The sequence below is a fragment of the Acanthochromis polyacanthus genome, chromosome 8 (assembly GCF_021347895.1).
Source record: "Acanthochromis polyacanthus isolate Apoly-LR-REF ecotype Palm Island chromosome 8, KAUST_Apoly_ChrSc, whole genome shotgun sequence".
In the NCBI taxonomy this organism is placed as follows: Eukaryota; Metazoa; Chordata; class Actinopteri; family Pomacentridae; genus Acanthochromis; species Acanthochromis polyacanthus.
In genome coordinates this window covers 7,591,401-7,612,512 of record NC_067120.1, presented here as the reverse complement: position 1 = coordinate 7,612,512, position 21,112 = coordinate 7,591,401, and the positions used below count along the sequence as shown (strand labels likewise).

The window sequence follows — 21,112 nt, the reverse complement described above, 5'->3', positions numbered from 1 at the left end:
CTGGTTTGCCTGCTGGGAATTAGACTGATCCTGTTAAGTGGCAACAACACAGAGTGCATCAGCAGGTTAACTTCAACTGGGTCAGAGCTGCAGATAAACAACGGCTACCTGTTATCATAGCGAGCAGAACACTGATTATTAAGAAGCCGAACAGAATAACAAACCAACTGTAAAGTGAAGTAGTCTCAGTAGTTTGCATAAGTCAACAAACAACAAAGTATTTTTGTGAATAAATCCTTCTGAAAAGTCTGTATAGAAGTTTTAACACCTGTAACTCCTAAATCAGTGTGACTGACATCTTTAAATGTCCTTATTGCCTTTTTTTCTTAGATTATTTTCACCAGAAAATAAGGAATAAAGGGGGAATCAGTGGTCTTTCTAATGAGATGTTGGAATTTAATGTTTCATAGACTACATATTCTTCTTGGGTCTTTCAAATGTGTATATTTCAGTAGAAATTCAATGAAATTATACTTAATTGGGAGCAATCAAAACATAAAAACATTAGTTTTTTTCCCTTTTCATAAAAATGTTTGCAAGATATATCCCATGGACTTCAAAAATCCCTCAATTACATATTGACCCAGATGTGATACATATAGAATGTAAAATAAATGAATGAATAAATATTTTTGTCTACATAATAGGAATAACAGCCATTGTCAAAGCGTCTGTTCTAGAAGCCTTGCAGCTGGACATAATTTGTCTTTTATAATTACTAGATTTAAAAACGTAAACAATGAACATGTTGTCAAGTGTGGATTGAACGGCGTCAAGCGTCACCATGGTTACGATGCGGTAGCGCGTCGGGGCGTGGTGTATGATGGGAAAAAAAAGTTGTAGGTAAATCAGTTCGGAGCTTCCCCGTTACACCAAGCGCTGCTGCAGGACTTTTCTCATTAACACAAAGGTAATAAGCGTATATTCGCAGTTCTTTTTGAAACAAGCTGGAGCTCTGTACGTTAAAAAAAAGCTAGTAGTTAGCATTTAGCGTTTAGTAGCTCGTTACAAAGCAGGAATGTTCTCGATAAGTTAGCTAAGCAGTGCTAACGTTAGCCTGAACAACAACACGGCTAAATCTGTAGCTAATGCTGTCATTATGCGTATTAGGCATGAGGTCAATGGATTATTGTGCCTCACTGGTGTTTATCTTTTACAGCAGCTACAACAACAACACTCGTATTAAACGTTTAGCTGGATATAAACTGTTCTCCCCTCTGGCAGGCGCTACAGAGCCATATACACTAAAACTACCAGACACAAGAACGGTTTTTCCCCACTGCCATCACCCTAATAAACAACTGAGAACCCTAATAAACAGATGAGCTATTCCGCCACACCTGTACAATATACAGATGTGGATATGTCCAGTACTTTTTTGCACTAAGAACAGCATTCTCTGCTTATTGGCACTAATTAGCAGTTTGCATTACAGTGTTTATATATTCCTTTCTAGCTTGTAAGTATCTGTATATATTGTGTTATATTTGTTTTTATCACTACTATTTTTTCGTGATCTTTTTCTATAGTTTTTTTTTAAATTAATGTCTTTCCTTATTCCTGGAGTGACTCCAACAGCCTAAACCAAATTGCTTGTATGTTGTGTATGTACTTGGCCATTAAATCTAATTCTGATTCCTTCTTTGGGCAGACATCGGTTAGTAATGTCTGGAGGGAGGATGCCCAACTGCCCTGCCTCTGTGTCCAAAGGTTTCAGCTCGACCCCCATCAAGACCAGCCTGGGGAAAGACATCCACACATCTAAGGCCCTGGACGATGGCATCCTGTCTGACGACGAGGACACATTCTCTCTGCTTTCTCCCATCTATCATGACAGTTTTGACAGCGATGAAGAAGACCTGGAGTCCGTCTCAGCTCGGCAAACTTCACCCAGGCTCAGCACATCACCAGTCAGGTACTGCTGATTTGATGAAGCTTAAGATGCTTTCTGTTCTTGTGTGTGTCATGGTGTGAACATCTCTGCTCATTTTGTAGATGTGAGCTACCGAGAACACCTTCAGAGCAGATGTTGAGTCCAGCTGTGCAGCCTTCAGGAGCACCTTCGCTCAGTGCATGGGAAGTGTGGCTGGTAAACAAAGCTAAAGAGGACAGTCTAAAACTGGAAAAGAAAGCAGAGGAGGCAAGAAATGCAGCATTTCTGTTAATACCTTTAATTTATCTTTTTGAGTATTGTTTACTTATTAAGCAATTTTCTGTGTTCCATTATTTAGGAGCGCTTACTCAAAGAAAAAAAAGTACAGCAAGAAAGAGAGCGGGAACAGAAAAAGATCATTGTGGATGAGAAGGTCCAAGACTGGCTAAAATTGAAAAGAGAACAGGTACAAAACTGAATTTCTAACGTCATTAACATCACAATTTGTACACGGACACAGTGATGTTACGGTTATCTACTATACTTATGTCATTTCTGTTACCTGTTTTTGTTTTGCAATCCTAGGAGAGGCACAAGCAAACTCTGAAACACAGTAAAGAGGAGAAGGAGATGCAGAGGCAGCGGGACAGGCAGAGGGAGGCTGAACGGAAAGCTCAGCAGAAGTACAAAGACTGGCTGCAGAAAAAGGACCAAGAAAAATCAGAAAAGGAAAAGAAGGAAAAAGTAATGTGGCTCTACAGCATGGATGTCTTTTTTCTTTAAAAAAAAAAGAAAAGCAGATGTTAAATGAATCTAAACAGAGGTAAGCTGAGAGAAACTTTTTTGTTTTTTGACAGGAGGAAGCTGCCCTGAAGGAGGAGCAGGAGAAGGAGCGCCACAGGAGGGCAGAGGAGAAGTTCAAGGAATGGCTGACAAAGGCCAATGAAAAAAGCAGAGCAAGTCCCAGATCACCCTGCAGCGCAACAAGTAAGATCTATCTATCTACCTATCTATCTATCTTAGTGAAAATTGTATGTCTCAAGTTCTGCATTGTTATCTCATTTTGTTCCATTTTGTGTCTCATTTTGGTCATTTTTGCTCCATTTTAGTCTTTTTTCTGTGTGATTTTGATCATTGTCGGCCTCGCATCAGTAGTTTAGTCTCATTTCTGTGTCTCATTTTAACCACTTTTGTCCCATTTTAGCTCTTGTGTCTGTTGTAACAGTAATTTTATGTCTCAAATTATGCATTTTTGTTCCATTTTAGTCTTTTTTCTGTCTCATTTTGGTCATTTTGTGTCTTAATTTGTTCATTTTTTTGCCCCATTTTTTTGTGTTAGTCAACAGACATGAGTTGGGCCACAGAGGTAACTCTGGGCCATTTAGTGTCTGAATTTATGATTTTTTTGTTCCATTTAGTCTTTAATAATCATTTTATGTTTCATTTTGTCTCATTTTTGTATCTCGTTTTGGTCATTTTTATCCTATCTATCTATCTATCTATCTATCTATCTATCTATCTATCTATCTATCTATCTATCTATCTATCTATCTATCTATCTATCTATCTCCAGGTCCCTACGACAGATCGTACCCATCGCCCAGTTTCTACAATCCAATCCCCTGGAAGCCCATTCACATCCCTCCTCCAGAAACTTCGCTGAATAAGACGTCTGGCAAGAAACCTCAGAAACAGAGAAAAAGCCAGCCGAGCCCCGGCGCCGCTTTCAGACTGAGGAAGACTGTGAGCGTGGCACATTCGCTGCCGAGGAGATGACAGGGCAGGCTGTCGTCTGGTGACTGGGATACGGTAGCTTAGTTACGGCTCAAATATGATTTCACCACGACTCATCCAAACCAGCGCGGCTCCTCAGCCGAGTGTCTGCTGAGTCACAGATGATTTCTGCTCTCTGAAATGGTCGCTGTGGTTTGTTATCTTCTAAGAATGCATTAGTTCAGATCAGTTTGTACGTAAAGATTTCTGAATGTTCTGGATTTAGGATTTTTTGATGATTTTACAGAGCTGTCTATATTTTTTCCTGACACTAATGTGGCTTTTTTTTACCATGATAATGTCTAGCATACACATTTGAAAACCTAGAGTATGCTATATTTTGTATTATTCTGTAAATTCTATTTTTAATTTACATAAAGGAGGCCTCATAAATGCTCTGTCTCACTCCTGTGTTTTCTGTTCCATCACTGAGTGGTCAACAAAACCACATTTGACCCCGGCCAACCACAATAAGGCACCGACCGCACAACAGAAAGAAAGAAGGTGGCTGGTGGTCACAGCCAAAGATAGACCCAGCTCAGTCAAGTGCCTCTCACACTCACACATTGTTCTGTGTCCAGCTGTGCCTCGTTCTTCTGTGGGCTGAGATGACGACATAAACTAGTGAGGGGGTGGAGAGAGAGGCTGATTCAGAGCAGTATGTTCACTCTGTGTTAGCATCTCGCTGTGATGCCGATGTGTGAAGCCTGAGGTAAAATAAATTCAATTACGCTTCGTGTTTGAATAACCATCTTTAAGTACCTGCGTTCTATTTCTGTCTGTTGTGTTTTTCTGGTGTGACTCAGTCTGTGATTAATCCCTTTCTGCTGTTGAGTGCTGTGGAATGTGTTAGTTGACAGTAGTCAGGGAGGGGGCTAATAATGTAGGGCTTAAAAAAAAGGTTTTAAAAAAGTCATTCTTTGGAGCAGCTGTGAAGACAAAGATGTTTAGATTTCATTGCCGGAGTGGTTCAAGCTGTTTGTTCAGGGCTATTTGCACACTGAGTCTTGTAAGCAAAACATGCCTCCCACCTCTGTAAAGGAGAGTTTCTGTTTAAAGTCAGCCTCCAGCTTTTTGACTCAGCATTTTTGTAATTTGAGGCAGTATGGTGAGTTTTAACTGGTTAATCCTGATGCAAAGTGTAACTCAATCTGTCTGGTGCTTTTGGTACTGAATGAGTTTTATATCTGCCTCTCCTAGGTGATTTATCCTATTGCAGAGCCTGAGTAGAAAATCCCAAGATGCAGTGGTGCAAGTGGGCTGGCGGCTGGAGATCACACCTACCGAGACAGGTAGGAGGCGTGTCTTAGAGTGTCAGACTGAAAGTGTGTGTGTTGGAGGTGGAGAGAGGTGTAGCAGCCTGACGGTCTAAAGGGCAAAAGTACACACTGCACTTTGGTTTCAAGAATGTAGCTGACAGTGTAATGCAGATCTGAAAGCAAGTTCAGGATGAAGAAATGGCTTTTAGATTGTGACTTTTTACTTGGTTTCTGTGAACAAAAACAAGGACGTTGAATCCTCTGCTATGGGATAATTCAGCCGATTTTGTGATTGTTTTCTGTTGAATGGGGAGACAGGAGAAACGATCAAGCTGTCAAACTGGATCTGACAGATTATTTGTAGGTTTTAAAACATCTTCAAATGGGACATATTCACCTGCCTGTTCTACTACAGCTGTTAAAAACCTGATTTCCTCCTTTTTCTCCGAAGGATGTGACTGCCGTTTCTGTAAATAGTCTCAGTTATTATTGACACAACTTGGAAGGAACCAGTTCTGTTGCTCAGAGGTCTTGGGTCAAGTGTTTCAGCCTCAGTGTTGTTTTTTATTTCCCACATTCCTCCTGTCGCCATGCAGTCCCCAGAGCCGGACATTGAGGACTCTTTCGACTTTCTTTTTAAAATCATCCTGGTTGGGGACTCGGATGTCGGGAAGACCTGCGTGGTGCAGAGCTTCAAGTCGGGCATTTTTATTGAGAAGCAGCAAAACACCATCGGGGTCGACTTTACTGTTCGTACTCTGGATATTGATGGCAAGAAAGTGAAGGTAGGTGACATACAGTCTCTTTTCATTCAGGTTGTGTATGTGTCACTTATTTCCACACCCATTATGAATCATTAAAAGTGTATTTTGCCACTTGTATATTAAGAATTACATGAATTTAAAAGGTGTGTCTGTGTATATTTTGTGTTGAGGTAAATAATCCCTTTATGTGTTTTTTACTTTAGAGAAGGAGGAGTGTCAGAATGCCTCTTTCCATTGATATCATGTGTGTGTTAGCTTTGTGGGTGTGGTGACGTGTTAATTAGCAGATACCTTGATATGATAAATAGTTAGGGCTCTGTTTACAAAAGCATTGTTCAGAGAGGATTGATAAGTTTGCAGCGTGTCTGAATAACTCAGAAAATAATTTTTTTTAGAGATGCTTGACCCTCATTGTGTAACCGGTTTACCCACATTTGTGTTCTGTTTGTCGTTCCAGATGCAGGTGTGGGACACGGCAGGACAGGAGCGTTTCCGCACCATAACCCAGAGCTACTACCGCAGTGCCCACGGGGCCATGGTGGCCTACGACATCAGCCGCCGCAGCACGTTTGAATCAGTTCCCCACTGGATCAGAGAGGTGGAGCAGTACGGAGCTGCCAGTGTGGTGCTGATACTCATCGGTACGTACAACTGTCGGCCTGTAAAACCCCAAATATTTTCTTCGGATGCAGATGTTACTATAACAAGCAAATAAAGGGCATCATGTTCAATTTGTGTTCTTTAAAATGACTTTGAAATAGATGTTTTTGATAATATATAACAAAATAAAATTGATTTTATTACATTTTCCCCCTACAGCAAAACCACAGTGATAAGGGAATTGAGTGGATGAAAGCTTAGACTTAGACAGACTTTATTAATCCCTAGTGGGAAATTCTGTTGTTACAGCAGCTGGATATTCAACAAGGGGGGTTAACAACAAGACAACACAGAATATTAGGGTCAGGTATAAAGTGAAGGTAAAAAGCAGAATACTAACAACACAAAATAACACAAATAAAGAACATTTTGTCAACAGGCTGCTTCACGGCACGGCACACATCTCAATCACTTATCTTTTATTTTTAACTATCTATTCTAACTTTTCTGCTAATTTATTTGTTTTCATGCTGATTGTATAAAATCAACTTAACCACTCTAGCTGCTAGTTTATTGTAGGATGAACTTTTTCTATTCAAGTGAATATACTTAAGACCCACCCATTTGTAACCCCAAAAAGTGAATTAATTTAAAAATAATAATCTGAATATAATTTATCAACCAATAACTCCAATTATTCTCTCGCTTCAGCTTCAATAGTTCTTCTGATTTTAAAGTTTCAGTGTTGGATTGTTAAAGTTGTCACAGGAACATTGTGGTAAACATTTTTCACTGTTTTGATGTTAGATAGAGCAAACTACAATTTTGACAGCAGTTGTCAGTATTCAGTTTTGAAATAATTGTTGGTTGCAGCTCAAAATATTCTCTTACACAATTTCTTGTTGTACTGTGGATTGACATCAAAACTGTAATGTGACACACTAACAATACTGTATTTTATAATTAATGTACGATCTGCGAAAATTTAGTTGTATCAGTGACTCAATTTTATTTGTATAGCACTTGATTCACAACAATCTTAGGGTACGTTATGCAATACAGTATTTTATAAAAATCTATAATATCATATTATAGAAAGAAACCCAACAGTTTCTCTGAAGCAAACACTTGGTGACAGTTCTGCTGTTAGATAGTGGGTTGTTTCAGCAACAGGTTCATTGACTATTTTGATGTTCTGTTAATTGTTTGTGGTATTTTTCAAGCTAAAAAGCTCAACAGTCTCTCATTTCACCTTCTCAAATGTAAGGATGTGGTGGGTCAATGTATAATTGCAGGACTTTTTGTATCATAGTTGACATTTTTGCTGTTTTCAGTCCTAAAGTCAACATGGCCGCCTATAACTAAACATCACATGACGTTTTTACAGCAAGATTTTTCTAAATGTTATACATACAATTGAGTAAAAGTTATTGTTAAAGATACTATAGTAAACCTGTTGACATGTTTGTTATTAAATACACTACTTTATATTAAATAGGTCAGAAAGTCTTGGAGTCTTTCCAGTCTTTTCTTCAGGAGGAAATGACATCATGTGGAGCAGGTCATGTGATCTGGAATCAACACACTTCCTTGAGAGGTGTTTTTCTAATGGGTAACTTAGTTGAAAGTGATTTCTCAGACACAGGTACAATTTGTTATTTTCCATATAAAACTTGATATATTGCCACAAAAGAAATATCTGTCATGATTCTATCAACTTAATAAAAAGAACACAATCAAAGCTATTTTTGAATTGGCTCATTTTATTATGGTTTAGCTAATTAGAAGGTGGTTGATTATTAAATTGAGGTTATTCAGTTGACATTTTAGTGATATCCAGTCATTTTTTATTAAATAATTGTTTTTATAATAAATAATTAGAAAATTTGTAAAGACATGATCATAATGAACATAAAAAAACATGATTTTTTTTAAACTTTTGCCTAAAAATGTATTCAAGATATATCCCATGCACTTCAAAATTCCCTTAATTATATATTTACCCCGATACTTTTTTTAATGGCAAGAACAAACTGAATGTTTTGTGTGTTATTTACTCTTAGCTGGAGGAAGATGGATGTTTTTCATGGTTGCCTCACATTTAATTGAGAAACTATTAGATAATAATTTTCTTTATTGTAGTCGTGTTTTACTGTTTTTTTTTTTTTTCAGTCCCGATTACTAGAAATCTTCACACATCTGCTCCACATCTGTTTTGACCACACTTATTCCTGTTCTGTCCTCCGCTGCAGGTAACAAGTCAGACCTCCACACTCAGAGGCAGGTGTTATTCGAGGACGCCTGCACTCTGGCAGAAAACAACAGTGTGCTGGCTGCCCTGGAAACGTCCGCCAAGGAGGCCCAGAACGTGGAGGCCGCCTTCATCCTCATGGCCCGGGAGCTGCTGGCACGGAACGGCACGGCCATGGCAGACGAGGCCTCTCAGGACTCGCCTCAGTTCACGCTGAGCAACAACTCTCACCCAGTTACCGGCACCGTGTCTTCAGATAAGAAATGTGGGTGCTGAAGAAGCATGGATGGGCAGATTTAGACTTGTTTAAAAAATGTCTGAATATTCAATTTACACGTTTGAAGAAGTTCATTACCAGAGCATTTGGGTTATTTAAAGGGAATCTGTGTGTTGCATTGTGTGTGTGAATTTGGGGTGTCTATATATTTGACTTTTAATATTTATACAGTTATTGGAACTGATAACACAGTTTTAAGTAGTGGTTGGTTGTCTTTTTGTAATATTCTTCTGAGGATAACTGCTGCTGAATGTGTTAACAGACGGCGTACTGCACCACAGTAAACACTACGCTTTCACAGGATATGCGACTTTTTGTCATCCTTTTTATTCGCTCTTTCTCTCTGAATGGCTTTTACAGTACATTACCAGAGTTCCACAGAGGTAACTTGCAATTCAGGTCATCTGCACATTATACCTGTCTGTTACAAATACAACAAAACTGCATGAGAACTATTCACTGGTGCTGCAACTGTCTTCCAAGTCTTCTAAATAAAGGCATTTGCATTCATAAGAATCCCAGGATCATACCCACGTAACAGAAAAATTGCACCTCGCTTATTGTTTAATTAAAAAAAGTTCTAAAAATAGGACTACACTGATGCCCCGGATTGAAGCTGAAATCCAAACTGTTGAGGGACTAAACTGAACTAATCTCCTCCACCCTAGCTTAAAAACAAACTACGATTAAAATACAAAAACTGGTGTATATTCTGTAAAGGCAGGTAGACCTCTGTGCAAAGAATAAAATCAATCTTAATATGCACTAAGAGCGGTACTGTTCCAGAGCAACAGTCGTGTCTTTAGAGTTCCTTCTTGATCAATCTGAACATCAGCTGGACGGTGAAATGTGAACTCTTATCTGTAGCTGCTTTATAAAATGTGTGTAACTCACTGACTACACCTTCACAAACTATCTGTGGATTTATTTTGTGCAAAGGCAAGAAAGCGCAGACGCTGACGACATACAGAGACAGAAATGTGTGTGTTATTCATGAAAAATATTCTTAAAAAAATCTCCAGTCTGAGACGCACAATGATGTACGACTGACTCAAAATGTAACTTCAGTATAATTAGAGTTAAAACTGCATATAGTTGCTTTCTGCAGCTGATTCTATGGCACTGTTATCTCTAACATGGTAACAGCTACATGTCCCCTGACTTACACTCACAATGCCTCTGTGTGTGAGATGGAGTCCTGCTCTATCCTACTCCAGAGGCCAACCCTCCTGCTGAAACACCGTCTCCACCGCCTCCTTCACATCCTGCACAATGAAGGATGGCTGCAAGAGGCTGGGGTCGAAGTGGAAGTCCCTGTGACCGTGGAAGATTTGCTGCTTGGTGACTGTCTGTGTCGTGTCGGAGGAAAGCTCCTGCTGGTCTCTGCTGTACACTCCTGTGCACACCAGCATGGAGCTGCAGCCCTCGGGGAGCTCCTGCTCTGCCCCATACGTAGCCGATGCTGCGCCGAGTCCTACCGATGGAGCCACACCTCCTCTGCCACTCATCTTGGTGTGGCGAGCAGCCTGGAGGTAGCGGTTGTAGAGGTTGGCACCGTAAATGTCAGCCATGGGGTTATCGCTATGAATAGAGAAAGATGAGAGGCTGAGTTCTGAAAGCTTCCTCGATATTTGTTTCATCAAATTAATCTTTAAATGCTGCAATAATTCAGCGCCACAGCCACTCACATCTGGACAGAAAGCCTTTTCAATCAAAGGCTGTCACATCTGGAACGCGTTACCAAATTAATATGTTAGCGGATTGAAAAACTTTTACAGCAAAAGCTAAGTTTTGACTGAAAAAAAACAAGAATGTACCCACCTATGACATCTATGAGGTCCAACTGACTGGATTGTGGTGTAATGTTGTGTGTGCTGTTTTTATCGGTGTTGTTGGTCCTCTTTGTCTACTTTTACTGAAAAGCCCAACCAGGGACGGGAGCTGAAAATTAGCTTAATGCTATACACTCTATGTGCAAGACACCAGATGTTTTCTGTGTTATTGCATGGTCCCTGATCAAATAAATGAATAAAAGTGACAGCACAGTCAAAGAGGCTTTACTGCAAATCAAAGTGTTTGGAAAAAAAGCATTATTTTTTTGTTTTTTTGCTTTATTTGACAGTCACTCGTAGAGAGGTAGACAGGAGAGCAGGGAAAAGAATGGGGGGGGAAGACCTGCAGCAAGGGGCCGTGAGCTGGAATCAAACCCAGGCCGCTGCATCGGGGACTGTAGCCCCTGTTCATGGGTCGTCCGCTCAACTTGTTGAGCTAGCTGGGCATCTGAAAAACAAGCATTATTATTGAGTTTTGAATCCAGACTGAGTCACTCACCCGATAGCGTACAGCCTCTTCACAGGCGTTTTCCAGCCGAGTCTCTCCGCCTGCTGTCTGATCAGCAGCTCAGCGTAGTTATAAGTGACCACACTGGGTTTACCGATCAGAGCCTCGTACTTCAGCTCATAGCCTGTGACCTTCTTGTACAGGCTCTCTAAGCACACGAGGAACATGCCGTGGCCGAACCTACAAGACAGAAAATATTTACTGTAACAACACCGCAGCGACATTTAAGAAAGTTTAAAAAACATTTCTAAGTGAGACGGTCACCTGGGATTCTTGGCCTCTGCCATCCACAGCAGGTCCATGTTGCAGGCCAGCACCGGGATGTGAGGGTATTGTGTTGAACTCCAGGAGTTGTCTGGGTTTCCTCTGGTTAGGAGCACGTCGACGATAAGCTGGAGGTTGGTTTCCCACCTGATAGGTTCTCCGAATAAGATAACAGCTGTAGGACCACAAAAAAGAAAGGGAAGAATATATAAAATTGTCACATATTTAAAGAAATTCTGATTATTAAGCATTTACTGTGTAGAAACACACCGTCTATTGGCGGTAAGCCTTTGGTGGTTGGAATCTGGAAGAGATTGTGCACAATTAGTAACAACTCAACTGTAATTTGACTGAAACTGACCATAAATACGACTTACGCTGTCTTTAGGCCTTCTGTTGTGATCCACAACATCCAGGACTGGGTACGCCTCTCGGAGCATATCTATTGTAACCACATTCTCAAAACCCAGGCTGGAGTTTGCAGGGTTAAAGTCAAACACAAGTCAGCAGGAGTTATAGGAGTTATGAGCCACAAAACAACATGAAGAAACACTTTTAAATAAGGCTGCACAAAATACAACACAGCCAATACAAAAAGATACAAACATTTTCTACAGCTAATCTGCAAGACAAATCTTTCTGATATAACATAATTAACTTCAATTTAAGGGTTCTTGAATAAGCTGGGTTTATCTTAAACTTGATCCGACAGACATAGAGTTTGTGGACATGCAGGCTCCACATGGTGACGACTAAATGAGCCGGAAACAGGAGAGAAACATAAGACAGGGAAGATTTAGTAGCAAAAAAAGCAAAGATTTCATCTACAGAGAGCTTTAAGTTAACCAAAAATAATATGACTAATTACTGACCTTTGACTTCCTTGTGCATTTTTACCTCCGCCAGGAGGTTATGTAATCACCGGAGTTTGTTTGTCTGTCCGTCTGTGTGTGTGTGTGTGTGTGTGTGTGTGTGTGTGTGTGTGTGTGTGTGTGTGTGTGTGTGTGTGTGTGTGTGTGTGTGTGTGTGTGTGTGTGTGTGTGTGTGTGTGTGTGTGTGTGTGTGTGTGTGTCTGTCTGTCTGTCTGTCTGTCTGTCTGTTTGTTAACAGCATAACTCAAAAAGTCATGGACGGATTTTCACCAAATCTTTACAGGATGTCCGGAAGAGTAAGAATCGATTAGATTTTGGAGGTGATCCGAATCACTGTCTGGATCCAGGAATTTTTTGAAGGTCGAAGGCCAATTGAGAGATGGCCTGGCCTCCAAAATCTAATCGATTCTTACTCTTGCTCTTCCGGACATCCTGTAAAAATTTGGTGAAAATCCGTCCATGACTTTTTGAGTTATGCTGTTCACAGACAGACAGACAGACACACACACACACACACACAGACGGACACACAGATGGACAGACAGACAAACGGCATGGCGGAGGTATGCGCTCTCCGAGTGCTTTTCTAGTTTGTAATGTGCTTTTCTTGTGACCTATCATCTTATGTTTCACTGTTGTTGTTTTTTACCTGCCAAACTAGCATTGTTGCTATAATCCAGCATATTTATTTCTATTGCTGTCTAAATAGACATTCATTAAGGTGCACTGTCCCTGTCAAATAAAGGAATAAATAAATTTGGCCATTTAAATCAGTATGATAAAGCTACCAGATATAGAGCTATTCATGTCATCTGGTGAAAATCCTGGTATTTTTTAATATTGCAAAAATAAAGCCAAAAAACAAAACAGCACAAAGTCAGTTTTTTCCAGTTTTGTGCCCTACTTCTAACTAGAAGAATCCCAGACACCACTTCCTCACAGTTGTGTAAATATGTTGTAAACTTGCTTCTTATACATTATAAAACTCTTCTATTTCAAATGACCACATTTCAACAAATCTCATGTGAGAAATGGTATAAAAAAAAACTTCCACCAATCCCTCCAAAAAAAGCAAACAATCTGTGCAAAGCTTCACTGAGACGGTCAAGCAGTAAAAGGTACAAAGACTAATACTGATAACAGAGTGGAACATGTAGAAAAGTACACTAAATAAACAGAACACACACACTTTAAAGGTCAACACTGCAGAAACCAAACTTCCTGAGTAGGATACTTGTGAGCGACTTCCTCAACAGGACCCTGTCCGGAGACCAGCACCCGCATTTTGTGGAACTGAGTGAGCATTCGCAAAGGACTGTGGGACAGCATCACCTGGTCTGGAGACACCTGAGAAAGAGGGGACAAATGAACAAAAAAAACACAACCCAAAGCAAACTGAAGATGATTCACGTGGTGTTCAGTTTACCTCCACCTCCAGCAGATGTGACAGATGTTCAGCTTTGGTCTGCCTCATGCAGTTCCCGGCGTTGGTGACAAACACCACAGGGACTTTGTACTTCCCATTGCGGTCCACCAGGTTCCTGAAGCACTGCTTGGCCGCAGGGATCGGCGCCCGGCCTCGAACCAGCACCCCATCGATGTCGAAGAGGAGCCCGAAGGAGCCGGGGCCCTGAGGAGAAACGAGAACCAGAGAGCGGTGACATGAGCAGCATGAAAACACAAAGTTAGTCATTAACTTGTCTCTGTGAGCTCATCATTTCAGGCACACTGAACCAGGGGAGACTTTGTTCCTATAGGGCAGGTTTGTAAAAATCATTTCAGTTCAAGGAACACATTCAGCCCAATTTGATCTCCAGTGGGCCGGACCAGTTACATTACAGCATATTAACCCATAAAACTCCACATTTTTCCTTTAATTTCCTGCAAAAAAGTATGTTCTTCAAATGTTCACATTTAATGAACAAAACATCATGAACAACCTTAAGTTTGTACAGAAAAATCAATTCAATTTCACCAATAATATGCCTCGATTTATCATTTACACATTACAACTTACAGATCAGTGTGTCTACAAAGGAACAAAACATTTAGTCATGATCAAAACAACAACAGTCAGACAAGAAAAGACATAAAAAACAAGAAAAAATATTACAAAAATAAGACACAAAATGAGAGGCCACGACAAAAACAGAAAAGAGAAAAAATTAGGCAAAAGTTGCAAAGTGCCAAAAAAAATGGACAAACGGCAAAAACAAGACAAAAATTTACAGAAACACCACAAGTGAGACAAAAAACACAAAATCATACTTAAAACAATGAATAAAGCAAAACACAAAATGAGAAAAATTTGACAAGAATACAAGCTTGACAATAAGGAAACAAAACAACATAAACAAGAAACAAAATGACAAAAATGAGAAAACTCAGACAAAAAACAACAAACACAAGACAATATATTGCAAAAATGAGACACAAAGTGACAAAAGAACAATGAGCAATCAGTATTTTACTTTATGATCAAAACAACTTGTCCACACATTATTTTAAATTTACAGTTTTACAAATTTATAATCTGCAGTTATTGTCTTCTCTCTAATTTCTACTCTTTACAAAAACGTCCCATGGGCCGGATTGGACCCTCTGGAGGCCCGGTTTTGGCCCGCGGGCCGCATGTTTGACACCCATAGCATAGGGGAGCCTTTATAAAGTACAACGCACAGGGTTTTATTGGAACAGATTACTCATTGATGAAGTGGAGAGTAATAACAGAGACTGTAAATCTGGTAACCATGAGTGTGATTAACCTCAGCATGGTGCTCACTGTGTTTATTAACAGTGAATGAAGTACCATAATCAGCTGTAATAAATCAATTAACAAGCATTCACTTACTTGGCTATAATTTCTTGATCTTGAACACCTTGCTGCTCCCTCACAGCTTGACTTCAGCAGCTGCCAGACACTTTTGAAACATCTTATTCTCTGCATTTCTTCAGGCACTTGTGTGGGTAAACAAACAGCAGACGAGAGCGAGCTTTTAAAGAGCTAGCTTGTAGCGTAGCTAGCGGTACCTGCCGGTTTTTAGCAGATGTAACGGCTACAGAAACGGGTCATGACACCTACAGCGGTGACGGTCAACCCTAAAGTCGGCTCTGCCTCCTCATGCTGTCGGTGAATCCGCCTCTATTCAGCAAAACAACTGCACCGCAGTGACCGAAGGCAGCGGGGCCGCATGCGCACAAGGTCGATATCACGTCACATAGTAACTCACCGGAAACACGTGTTTGTTTTTATCGTTTTTGTCGAAATGAAACTGAATGAAATGAAACTTTACCTCACCTCACGTTTGGTCAGATTTTAGTTTTCAGTTTCATTACAAACGTAGAACTATATTGTATTGCAAAGTTGCAGGGAAATGTTTTTTCTTTTTCATTTTTTTTGGAATTTATTGATTTTAAAAAAAATGTTTTTCCAGATTTGATAAACTTCACACCACAATCAGTGATTATACAAAATGTTCTGCTTTTCTGACAAAGACAAAAAAGTTCAAAATCTAATTTACTACTGTTGTGGTCAGAAGAAGGGTTAAATGTAGTCAATGGTGCACAAAGCATTTTGAGTTTTTCCACAGGTGACAAATACTTAATCACTGAGTTAAACCTTAAAAAGAAAATGATTAGATATTATGACCAGTGAACACCTCAGTCAAGATCAGTGGCTCATGACCTGGACTGTTGGCTGCCAGACTCCCGTGACTCAGCTGTGCAACTGTAATTTTAAAATTCCTCAGTAGAAAAGAACATACTAAGAGTTAAAGTGCAAATGATCTTTTCATTACCATGCTTCTAAAAATGTAACGGAAGTACAGTAATAAGAAAAGTAGTCAGAAAATTTAAATCTCTTACTCAAGCTGCTCATTGAAATGGACTTCATTATGCTGTTTTTTTAAAAAGAGAAAATCCAATGAAAACGCTTTCAAAGTTTATCACATATCTGAACAAGGCTGTGACAACTCCCATTTTTTTGTTAAATTCAATCTGATGTATATATGTATTCTGTTAATTTTAGGAAAAATGATAATGATAATACAAAAAAATGTAGATTTAATAAAGCAACTGTATCCATCGATTTGAAATTACGGTAAAAGAATAGTTTTATTGGTCCAAAGAACAAAGTATCAACAGCATTCAGTGCAGGTATCACGATTAACACAGTAGAACAAGCATCCATAACAAAGATAAACATAGAAATATAGAATTCAGAAATTGAAATTTGTTCTTCAGCTGAATCTCAGCTCATTTTCCAGTCCGTAGATTTTAGCCTTCAGAGCCATTAGCTCACCCTGAACCTTTTTGGTTCTGGCGTTGGTCTGACGTACCTCCTGCAGGACGGCTAGGTCCTGGTTGGGCCCAATATTCAAGGTAACCTGAAGAACAGAGAGAATCCCTCAGTAAACAGGTGGATACACAGATAAACCGTTGAAATATCAGCAGTAAGATGAATGAGGGTGTCTCTCAGTTTAACTTTTTCATCAAAACAAAATCACAAAACCATCTCAGTTTAAGCTCACAAGTAATTTTGCACCTTAATGAGCTGTTTTTCTACGTCTTTGAGTTTCTGTCTGAGATGCTTCAGGTCCGTCTTGAAGCCCTCCACCTCCATGGCTCTCCTCTTCTCCAAGGCCTCGTAGCGCTGAGTCATCAGCTGGAGACGCTTGGCCATTTTGTCTGAACGCTCCTGCACACATAAATGTTGATTAAGAAATTTAATAATCACAATAAGATGATCAATCAATCAGAGACGTGCCTGAGGATGTATTTTACAGACATTAGTAACAATCAGATTAGCGTACCTTGAATATTTCCCTGCCAACATCCCCTTCCTCTCTGATTTGGGACAGTTCTGTCTCCAGAGTGATACACTGCTCCCTGTACATCTCTGCCAGGCGGTGGGCTTGCTTCAGCTCCTCCTGCGTTGCCTGATTTAAAAAAAAAAAAAAAAACAAAACACAAGAAAAATGACCAAATCAAGAAAAACCACTGACATCCTTTAGTGAAGGCGAACAGTATCTGTACTATTCTGTAAAAGGTGTATTTAATGTCACCTTTAGCTCCTCCTTGTGTGTCTGCTCTGACTCTGGCCGTGGCAGAGGGATTGCTGTGCTGCTGCTGGGCTGCCACATCCGTCCAAACTCAGCACCGGCAGCTTTTCTCAGACGGTTCTGGCAGGAGTCTAGTTCCCTCAGCAGCCGATCCTTCTCCACCATCCAGCTCTTCTCATGAGCGCGTGAGTCAAACTTTAGCTGTAAGAAATCTCTGGTGCTCTCATGCAACAGGTTCTGAGTCCTCTCCAGCCTGAGATATGAAAGAAGATACAATAAAGTCAGGCTCGTGACCACTTTAAAGAAAAGAAAACCCGTCTTTAACATCTTTGCAAATGATCAACACACAGAGAGTAAGAGTGCTAAAAAAGTGTAAATTGAAACATACATTAAGCTAAACATTGCATTTTTAATTACTGAAAATACAGACAACATACGCTTCTAAAACTCACTTGTCAGTCAGAGCAGTGATGCGTTCCTGGTCTCTCTGCCGTTGTCCCTGCGCCTCCTCCGTTTTAATCCTGCGATCCTCCATCAGAGACTCCACCTGCTCTTTGGCCAGACGAGTCTGTTCCTCCATCTGAGCCTGCAGCGCCTCCACCTGGAGAAATGAACCACAAAATCTAAATGAATTTCTCAATACAAATACACAGGAACAACAAACAGAAAACAAATGCGCCACTTGTATAATAATTGTTTGCTGTGTAGATGTCTTTGAGATAACAGCACCTAAGTACCATGAGGTGGAGTCCTACCTGGAGCAACAACGTCTTGTTGTCATTCTTGTATTGTTCCAAGCTCTCTCCATTTACACCTTCTGTTGATTTTGTTCTCCTGCTACTCTCTGCTCAAACAAGAAATCCCAGCATTACAACAGTTATTCATTATAAAAGAGTTGGTTAAACACAAAAGTAGTTGAAGGCATTTGCAAATGGTTGTTTTAAAACCTTTCTTGGTCGCAGCAGGTCTCAGCTTTGTTGACCTGAGGCTGAGATTTTCATCCAGTCTGGATTCTGATTGTTTCTGTGTGATTGTGACCTGAAAAAGAGTCACCACATATATCATGTTTTCTAACATAATCAGTTGATTTATTGTTCAGTCAGATGTTGTGTTTCTCCGCAAAAAAGAATGAAAACATTAGTAAATGCAACCCCATTTTTGGATTTGAAATACACAAATGTATATACTACAAAAAACAGATTTTGTGAAGACACTTCAAGCAGCAGTAAGACATGGGCCAAAGTTGAGGAAAATCCTTTCAGAAATAAAAAGCAATGAGCATATATATGTCAGTTTGCTTATATGTAATGACATTCTTCACTAGTTTAAACTGACAATTATGTAGCACTCACAAAAATAACACTAAAAATGTATGAAATGACTTTCTAATGATTTGAGATTTGCACATTTTACTGCAGATATTTTGACGTGTCACAACAAGAAAAGCACAGGTATAACTAATGATACAAACAAAATTTCTGTTCTGCTGAAGTGTGCATTTATTGAGATGTTTAATTCTACCAGTGTTTGAGAAATCCAAATATCTGTTGTAAAAAAGGCCAATGATGGAATAAATATGCACCTTGTGAGGAGGTTCCCGGTGAAAATATGTGATCTCTCCTGCATCAGGACCCACAAGAGCAAGAAGGTGTTGGATCTTCTTCCTATCCTCCAACTCTCTGCAAAACAGGGACAAGATGGTTAGTCGAGTTTGTGTCCTGAAGCACTACAGGACAATAAGGAAACACCAAGAATTTTAGAGAAACTATAAAGGTTTGTCACTGCTTGCATTTTGACATTAGGCCCCATACTTACGGCTTCATCATCAGAGGTGCACCTACCTGATCTTCAGTCGGTCATTTTCTGCGTAAAGCCGCAGAGACTGCTCTCTCTCTTGAAAAAGGTAGACCTGCATGTCACTCAGAGCATTTTGAAGCTCTGCAATCTCTCCTTCCCGCTGTCGTACATCCCATTGGAGCTTATGCTTGGAGGGGACATAGAGATCAGTTAATATAAGGAAAAAATCTCTGACAATCAGTGTCACATACCAGGTCTGTTAGCACTCACCTGGTCCTCTGTGATGCCTTTATACTTCTCCAGCATCTGCAGTAGCTCCTCCTGCTCACTATCATACTGGGAAATCTTCTGTCTGTAGAACTCCAGCAGCTCTCTGGACGGACGCAGGTTTGCCAGGCGCTCGTGCATCGGAGGAAGTGGAGAGTCAGGTTCCTGACCGAGGGAACGAATGTTGCCTCTGTAAGAAAAACTGACTTAATGGGGCATTTTAAAGACGATGCCACAAAGACGACAAATATTTAACAGCTGGGTAATGTACACTCACTGCTGAGCCCATGTTTGGTCTAATAAAACCATCGACATCAGGAACATTTTACCCTTTGCATTCCCACTGCACGTCTGCAACAACTTTTGGTCACACAACAAAAACTCAACCTAAGGGATTATCCAGACATTTAAACCCATTTAAGGAGTAAGACTAAATCCTTGTGGGATAAGACAGAAACAGCAGGGGACCAGACTGACACAATGAGTCCTGTTATCATTTAGGGAGATTGCAGTTAAAAGCATTACGTTTGTCTCACTCTGTGCTACAGCAATACTGCTTTTTCCAGAAAAACAACAGAAAATATCCATCTTTCTGTGTGTGAAGTGAATGTTCTTACCTGTGTGCGGTTGCACGTTTAGTTGGAGATCCCATCCCAGCACAAAACACTGAAAACAAGAGTAAAAAAAATACATGCTCATTGTTATCTAGGAACACTGGAAATATCGTTTGTAGTTTTCAATTGCACACGACAGCAGTTTTTTGTTTAAATGCTAATATTCCTACACTTTCAGCAGACAGATATGGAACAAAATGTTACAAAATTGAGCTAGCAGCCACGAGCTATGCATGGAATAGACATGTTAACCCAGACAAGACAACATGGAGAGGCCAAGAAAGAAATTAGGCTTTCAAATACTTATCAGAAAATGGTGAAAGTGGTTGATAAGTGTTTGCCACCTCAAAATGATGCCTTCAAATGTCTTATTTTGTGCAGAATCCAAAGATATTAATTTTTACTCATGGAGGTAAAAAAGGGATCGGAAACTATTCACATTTTAGAAACTGGAAACAGAGAATTTATATAAAAAAAAAACACTCTCATTATTAAAATTATTGCCGATTAATTTAATAGTCGACAATTAATCGATTAGTCTTTGCAGTTTTATTCATTATTGGCTGAAGACTGTAGTCTGTGGTAGCCACCTCTCTGCACCGCCCCTGTACACTGTTCTGCTGCCCATCTGTTGCTATGGATAAAGCGGTACAGGGAGCGGGAAGTTTGAAAGCAGTCTGCTATTCAAAGTGTAGTTTTGGGCACATATTCTGGTAAATGCTAAATCAACTCAGGTGGACAAACTGAAATTATACTTCATGGGAAATGGGCAGGCTTGTTGTGGTCGCGAAGCAAACGTCTATCTTACGACGGAGAAAGTGAGACGTATTTTAGCGAAAAAAAGTCAGCACATAAAGGTACAACAATACAGCTCTCGCTCACTTATTTCTGGTGTTTTGTGGACAATATACAACTACATTTTACCTACCCTTCACAGTCTTTCATAAGACTGAGCTCTTTGGTCGCGCAGTCTGGTGTTGATTCTTTTAAACCCCGGAAGTTTACGGCTCGTCGTCTTCTTCGTGGGAAAGTCGACGGAGGAAGTTATACTGCCATCTAGTTTCAGGCTATGCTACTGTTTGAATTATGGTTTGTCGTTTC

At 40.0% G+C, this 21,112-nt stretch overlaps 4 protein-coding genes across 5 annotated transcripts; 2 read left to right on the top strand and 2 right to left on the bottom strand.

Moving 5' to 3' along the window:
- Positions 1-803: 803 nt before the first annotated feature.
- Positions 804-4,041, top strand: ccdc34 (coiled-coil domain containing 34). Of its 2 annotated transcripts, none has more exons than XM_022213757.2 (7): positions 804-910; positions 1,652-1,915; positions 1,996-2,140; positions 2,232-2,339; positions 2,459-2,617; positions 2,731-2,860; positions 3,447-4,041. In XM_022213757.2, the coding sequence occupies exons 2-7, from the start codon at positions 1,665-1,667 to the stop codon at positions 3,647-3,649; spliced, it is 996 nt and encodes a 331-aa protein (XP_022069449.2). In that variant the 5' UTR covers positions 804-910; positions 1,652-1,664; the 3' UTR covers positions 3,650-4,041. The 2 variants fall into 2 exon arrangements, with proteins under 2 accessions (XP_022069449.2, XP_022069450.1); XM_022213758.2 differs by lacking the exon at positions 3,447-4,041 and adding an exon at positions 2,983-3,436.
- Positions 4,042-4,173: 132 nt separating this feature from the next.
- On the top strand, positions 4,174-9,100 carry LOC110964902 (ras-related protein Rab-19). The gene is made up of 5 exons (XM_022213759.2): positions 4,174-4,358; positions 4,847-4,938; positions 5,502-5,690; positions 6,127-6,310; positions 8,522-9,100. The coding sequence occupies exons 2-5, from the start codon at positions 4,888-4,890 to the stop codon at positions 8,794-8,796; spliced, it is 699 nt and encodes a 232-aa protein (XP_022069451.1). The 5' UTR covers positions 4,174-4,358; positions 4,847-4,887; the 3' UTR covers positions 8,797-9,100.
- Positions 9,101-9,102: 2 nt separating this feature from the next.
- Positions 9,103-15,494, bottom strand: hdhd5 (haloacid dehalogenase like hydrolase domain containing 5). Its single transcript, XM_022213756.2, has 8 exons — positions 15,125-15,494; positions 13,700-13,903; positions 13,508-13,620; positions 11,779-11,872; positions 11,672-11,705; positions 11,402-11,576; positions 11,129-11,317; positions 9,103-10,378 (listed from the first exon to the last, which is right to left on the bottom strand). Exons 1-8 carry the CDS (start codon positions 15,218-15,220, stop codon positions 10,006-10,008), a joined length of 1,278 nt encoding a protein of 425 aa, XP_022069448.2. The 5' UTR covers positions 15,221-15,494; the 3' UTR covers positions 9,103-10,005.
- An 866-nt stretch (positions 15,495-16,360) lies between these two features.
- On the bottom strand, positions 16,361-21,042 carry ccdc77 (coiled-coil domain containing 77). Its single transcript, XM_022213754.2, has 12 exons — positions 20,940-21,042; positions 20,015-20,063; positions 19,401-19,587; positions 19,175-19,317; positions 18,916-19,012; positions 18,281-18,371; positions 18,089-18,177; positions 17,786-17,934; positions 17,337-17,586; positions 17,085-17,210; positions 16,817-16,969; positions 16,361-16,658 (listed from the first exon to the last, which is right to left on the bottom strand). Exons 2-12 carry the CDS (start codon positions 20,047-20,049, stop codon positions 16,512-16,514), a joined length of 1,467 nt encoding a protein of 488 aa, XP_022069446.2. The 5' UTR covers positions 20,050-20,063; positions 20,940-21,042; the 3' UTR covers positions 16,361-16,511.
- Between the last annotated feature and the right edge of the window lie 70 nt (positions 21,043-21,112).

Bases quoted from the DNA above. Each gene is read 5' to 3' on its own strand.
- LOC110964902 (XM_022213759.2), top strand. From the start codon at position 4,888: ATGCAGTGGTGCAAGTGGGCTGGCGGCTGGAGATCACACCTACCGAGA. The intron at 4,939-5,501 runs GTAGGAGGCGTG...GTCGCCATGCAG, and splicing joins GATCACACCTACCGAGACAG to TCCCCAGAGCCGGACATTGA. The intron at 6,311-8,521 runs GTACGTACAACT...CCTCCGCTGCAG, and splicing joins TGTGGTGCTGATACTCATCG to GTAACAAGTCAGACCTCCAC.
- hdhd5 (XM_022213756.2), bottom strand. From the start codon at position 15,220: ATGCAGAGAATAAGATGTTTCAAAAGTGTCTGGCAGCTGCTGAAGTCA. The intron at 11,577-11,671 runs GTGTGTTTCTAC...GTGGTCCTACAG, and splicing joins AGGCTTACCGCCAATAGACG to CTGTTATCTTATTCGGAGAA. The intron at 10,379-11,128 runs GTGAGTGACTCA...CTCTATTCATAG, and splicing joins AAGAGGCTGTACGCTATCGG to CGATAACCCCATGGCTGACA.
- ccdc34 (XM_022213757.2), top strand. From the start codon at position 1,665: ATGTCTGGAGGGAGGATGCCCAACTGCCCTGCCTCTGTGTCCAAAGGT. The intron at 2,141-2,231 runs GCAAGAAATGCA...TCCATTATTTAG, and splicing joins TGGAAAAGAAAGCAGAGGAG to GAGCGCTTACTCAAAGAAAA. The intron at 2,618-2,730 runs GTAATGTGGCTC...GTTTTTTGACAG, and splicing joins AAAAGGAAAAGAAGGAAAAA to GAGGAAGCTGCCCTGAAGGA.
- ccdc77 (XM_022213754.2), bottom strand. From the start codon at position 20,049: ATGGGATCTCCAACTAAACGTGCAACCGCACACAG. The intron at 18,372-18,915 runs GTGCATATTTAT...ACTCTTTTTCAG, and splicing joins ACCGGGAACCTCCTCACAAG to GTCACAATCACACAGAAACA. The intron at 18,178-18,280 runs GTTTTAAAACAA...TTGTTTGAGCAG, and splicing joins ACCTGCTGCGACCAAGAAAG to AGAGTAGCAGGAGAACAAAA.